Source organism: Nerophis ophidion, linkage group LG08 (assembly GCF_033978795.1).
Source record: "Nerophis ophidion isolate RoL-2023_Sa linkage group LG08, RoL_Noph_v1.0, whole genome shotgun sequence".
Classification (NCBI taxonomy): domain Eukaryota; kingdom Metazoa; phylum Chordata; class Actinopteri; order Syngnathiformes; family Syngnathidae; genus Nerophis; species Nerophis ophidion.
In genome coordinates this window covers 72,545,204-72,550,432 of record NC_084618.1, presented here as the reverse complement: position 1 = coordinate 72,550,432, position 5,229 = coordinate 72,545,204, and the positions used below count along the sequence as shown (strand labels likewise).

The 5,229-nt window shown below is 37.8% G+C and overlaps 1 protein-coding gene across 3 annotated transcripts in view; it reads right to left on the bottom strand.

The window, feature by feature from the left end:
- The window catches only part of LOC133558341 (breast cancer type 1 susceptibility protein homolog), a 47,478-nt gene extending 42,518 nt beyond the window's left edge, over positions 1–4,960 (bottom strand). For 2 of the 3 annotated variants that reach the window (XM_061909641.1, XM_061909643.1), the window contains exons 1-5: positions 4,835–4,960; positions 4,436–4,525; positions 4,296–4,349; positions 1,826–1,906; positions 1,668–1,756 (exon numbers count right to left, since the gene is read on the bottom strand). In XM_061909641.1, coding sequence (XP_061765625.1) covers positions 1,668–1,756; positions 1,826–1,906; positions 4,296–4,349; positions 4,436–4,509 — 298 coding nt within the window. In that variant the 5' untranslated portion in view covers positions 4,510–4,525; positions 4,835–4,960. Of the gene's footprint in view, positions 1–1,667; positions 1,757–1,825; positions 1,907–4,295; positions 4,350–4,435; positions 4,526–4,622; positions 4,763–4,834 lie in introns of those variants that run through there. The other variant, XM_061909642.1, reaches the window with a different exon arrangement.
- Positions 4,961–5,229: the final 269 nt, after the last annotated feature.

Below are 5,229 nucleotides of genomic sequence, written 5' to 3'. Positions count from 1 at the left end.
TACAGTGGAAGAGGGGTTAGTGCGTCTGCCTCACAATACGAAGGTCCTGAGTAGTCCTAGTCCTGATTTCAATCCCAGGCTCGGAATCTTTCTGTGTGTAGTTTGCATGTTCTCCCCGTGAATGCGTGGGTTCCCTCCGGGTACTTCGGCTTCCTCCCACTTCTAAAGACATGCACCTGGGGATAGGTTCATTGGCAACACTAAATTGGCCCTAGTGTGTAAATCTGTTGGCCCTGCGATGAAGTGGCGACTTGTCCAGGATGTACCCTGCCTTTCGCCCGATTGTAGCTGAGATAGGCTCCAGCGCCCCCCGCGGCCCCGAAGGAAATAAGTGGTAGAAAATGGATGGATGGATGGAACTTTTATAAGTATATGCAGTCTTGGGAAAGGTTAGACAGGGGTCTCTATACACTACACACGTAGGATTTGTTTGTGTATAGAGACACCAGGCTTAGTCGTCACCCTTGTAGGTTTTATACCCCTTCTTTAGGCTAGAGTAGGTAGGTAGGTTTTTGGTTTATGCTAATTAAATAACTTTAGTTAATAAGCTTACCTTTATTTTTCAGAGGTGTCTTTTGGTATGTGTTGTTCATTTCTTTGACAGCACTTGTATTCCCAAGCTAGGCTAGTGTCGTAATTGTAAATGGCTTTTGTTCTGCATAGTCGAGTTTTAACTTGCACTTACAGATTTAGTGACAAACTGAAGTTACTGACAGTGGTTTTCTCAAGTGTTCCTGAGCCCATTTGGTGATATCCTTTACACACTGATGTCGCCTTTTGATGCAGTACCGCCTGAGGGATCAAAGGCCCATAATATCATCGATTACGTGCAGTGATTTCTCCAGATTCTCTGAACATTTTGATGATATTACGACCGTAGATGGTGAAATCCCTAAATTCCTTGAAATAGCTCGTTGAGAAATTTTGTTCTTAAACTGTTGGACAATTTGCTCACGCATTTGTTCACAAAGTGGTGAGCCTCACCCCATCCTTGTTTGTGAATGACTGAACATTTTATAGAAGCTACTTTTATACCCAATCATGCCACCCACCTGTTCCCAATTAGCCTGTTCACCTGTGGGATGTTCCAAATAAGTGGTTGATGAGCATGCCTCAACTTTCTCAGTCTTTTTTGCCACTTGTGACAAATGAGCTAATATTTGCAAAAAATAAAATTTACCAGGCCGAACATTAAGTATCTTGTCTTTGCAGTCTATTCAACTGAATATAAGTTGAAAAAGATTTGCAAATCATTGTATTCTGTTTTTATTTACCATTTACGCAACGTGCCAACTTCACTGGTTTTGGGTTTTGTATTTTCAAGTTATTATGCCATGATTTTACTAGTCCAGCCCATGTGGGAATAGATTTTCCTCCATGCAGCCTCTGAGTAAAAATTAGTTTGACACCCCTGGTCTAGTGGCATATTCAACAATGCTACAAAACGGAACGCTTCACAAATTGCACAAAAGCTTCTTTTTTAAATGTGGTCTGAACCATAAGCAAACAGCAGTGGATTTAGGATGCTAATTTTAAGGTAATGGTGACCAAAGAAGCAGAATCAAAAATATATGATTATTACAAACCTGATGAAAGAAATAAAATTGAACTGGGGTGTTGTATTTTCATGGTCGTCCTATATGCAGTTAAACAATGACTCTACTTACAGTTTGTGCCGGTGTCATGTTCATAAGCATGGATCATAGCTTGCAGTCCTGTGACAAGCCTCTGAAACCCCGGACTCTCCTGCAAGCTCCTACATTTGACCGAAGAAAAAGTTTCTTGACAGATTCCTAGAGAATGTCAATATAAATATACACCCAACCTTTTTGTTATTTTTTCTTTACACACTGGGCAGTTGGCTGTGTTTAGCTTGGTGTTGTCCAGAAGCTTCAGCATGCAAAACCTAAACATGGGAGGAAAAAGCAAAACGTCATAGCATTGAATCAAAGTATAAATGCTCGCTGCAGACAATGGCAAACCTGCAGCAACATCCAAGTGCTGCAAATACAGAAATGATCCAAAAAATACCATAAAACAGAACAAACAGAAAAATGCAGCAATCACATAAATGCTGTAAGATCAAAAAATAATGCAAGAAAAAATTGCTGCTATACCAAAAACATTATTTTTGGGACGTGTAGAATGTTAGTCATCAAGAAATATTCAGGGTCAGCTCTGTGGTGGTCTTGCAACATTTCTCTTGTGCAATTGTTTTTGGGGTTTGTGTGTGTTCCTGGTATTTGCAGCATTCATCTTTTGCATTTGTGTTATAGCTCGGAGAGTTAAGTATTTTTCATTTCTGCATTTTCCTCATTGCATTTGTGTTTTATTGTTTTTTTTGGGATAATTTATGTGTTTGGACGTTAAAGGGGACTGCATTTTTGGGGGATTGTTGCCTATTCATAATCCCAAGGTAACACAAGTTTTTTTGTTTTTTTTTATGTATTCTAATTTGTAAAAGACGGCAAGTACGAAGTGGCTAAAAATAGAGCTAATGGAAGTACACTATTCCGCCCATAAACCCCTCTAAAAAAAACATTCACTTACATCTCCTGAATGACCTGAACAATAACCAAGTATTAGTGATATCGGTATTGCAAGCGCCAACGCAGACAAACTATTTTTAGCGATGCTATGATACCACAGAGCAAACTCGCCTATTATGCAGCTCCAGTATTAGCATACTGAGCCGGTGAGCTGCTGCATCGACTGAGTGGGTGAAAGTTAATTCTACAATATAAATAATGCATCTCCCCTGCGTAATAGAAGGATATGTCCAAAAACCGAGAAACTGGTTAACTTTGACATTTAACTTATACCCAGAGATTGCATGAACGACACATACAGACTCTCATTTGCTGCACCTTTTTTTTTTTCCGATCTACGTGAGGAGTATGAAAACATTTTCATCTAAACAGCAAGATATAAACAACCCATTAGTCAGCATCCCAGTGAGAGCAGACATTGCACATTAAGTAATTGTTTTATGTTTGTGAATGTTGTTCAGCATTTAGCAATACTTCTGCAGTATGCATAGAGTTTCAAGAAAGCTAGAATCTTCTAATCACTAAGCTTCTAAAAATTGTAGCTCAACGTCTGTATAGTCAGACTAAAAAGATAAGATAAGAGCATAATTTGTCCCAAAGTAGTTGTTATTGTCTCTCTCTTCTCTTACCATGAATTGATTAACGTGGACCCCGACTTAGACAAGTTGAAAAACTTATTCGGGTGTTAAAATTTAGTGGTCAATTGTACGGAATACGTACTGTACTGTGCAATCTACTAATAAAAGTATCAATCAATCAATGCAAAGTATGCAGCAGAAGTGTTACTACAAAAAGGTAGCAACACTATTAATTTGTTCTTTCATTTAAAAGTCACCCTTTAGAGAATGAAAAGTTTTTAATGAATACAGTTTTGGTCAATTCAATTGAGTTAGTTGTAATTTCCCTCTCTGCATGAAAGTTTAAAAGTAGCATATATTAATGCAGTATGAAGAAGAATGTTTTAATGTGGACACATAGAATCATGTGATTATATGCATCTATTGTTCAGTCAAGGTCAAGCCAAAATATCGTAATATATATCGTATATCGCAATATCGCATAAAAATATTGCAATATTAATAAAAGCCAATATCGCCCAGCCCTCCAACTATCAGGTAATCTCACTAAAACACTAGCAACACAATAGAAAGATAAGGGATTTCCTAGAATTATCCTAGTAAATGTGTCTAAAAACATCTGAATCGCTCACAATGCAATCGCCTTTTTTTTTTAACTTTATCTTTTTTTATTTTCTAGTCCTTTGGTATCAATATCCTCAGCCACGAATCTTTCATCTTCGCTCATTTTCGTTTCTCGGTCCCAATAGCTTTTTTTGTTGGAGGCTCCCATTATAAACAATGTGAGGATGTGAGGAGCCCTCACACAGGTGACGTCATCGTCTGCGACTTCCGGTAAAGTCAAGGCTTTTTTATTAGCGACCAAAAGTTGCGAACTTTATCGTCGATGTTCTCTGCTATGCTTTCAGTAAAAATATGGCAAGATCAAGTATGACACATAGAATGGACCTGCTATCCCCATTTAAAAAAGAAAATCTCGTTTGAGTGGGCCTTTAACTGGTTTTGGGTTTAGTATTTTTAAATTCTAACGCCATGATTTTACTAGTCCAGCTAATGTGGGAATATATTTCCATAAGGATTATGAATGATAGGCAAAAAAAAATCCACTAAAATTGCAGTTCCCTTTAGGTGCATACAGTAAAATCCTGCAATACTCATTGGTACTTACTTGCAAAACTGATGGTCACACTTGGTAGAAACCGGCTCACTTAATAATTCCAAACTACGAAAAAGGAGACGACAATAAGTACAATATAGATTCAACCAAAACACCCTTTAATACGAATAATACAAATATTGTCTATTTACCAAATAGGACATTGTAGGGTCTCCCAAATGACAGCAATACTCCTTTTGACCTCGGTGACATTCGGGTGGTCCATGATGTGTTTTCTTAATCTAAACGCAACAAAACAAACCGTTACGAAGTTTCTGCATTGCGTCAGCAAGTCAGAGGGAGGATTTACATTTGTATGAATTACTACTGAGTTTTTACCAAGAAAGCTGTGTCGTCATGATCGTCGTCATTACGACTTAAACCCCCGAACAGCAAGTTATGAGCAATGTTATTTAGTCAGGAGGTTCGCCTGATTTATATTTGACACAAACGACACCAACATAGTGGCAGCGCCGCACGTTAACTAAAACGATTAAAGCTTTTGAAATGTTGTGTTTAGTGGTTAAAAGAACATTTTGCAAGGGTCTTACCTTGTTTTCTTACAAGCGAGTGATTGTGTTTGTGATTCGCTTCCTTCAGTTTTCCCGCAACTATTGTCTTCTTCTGTGGTTTACATTAAACAGCGGGTTACGGTTGTTGTTGAGCGCCTTCTACTGGTGAAAGGCTAGAATGACATGGTGCAGTTGGTATTATAACGTAAACAAAAATATGCTGTTATAACTGCAAATAAAATATTTAAATCGTATTTTGATATGTTCCCGTTGAATGACACAATCCTAAAAATAGGAAAACAAACGTAATTATATTTTACCGACAAGGAAGAGGACGTAAACCCTTATAAAAATGGACAGGAACGATACGACGGGAAAGAAGAATATGAGGATTTTTTTTTCAACATAAATTGCTTTTTTTTTTTCAGTTTTTT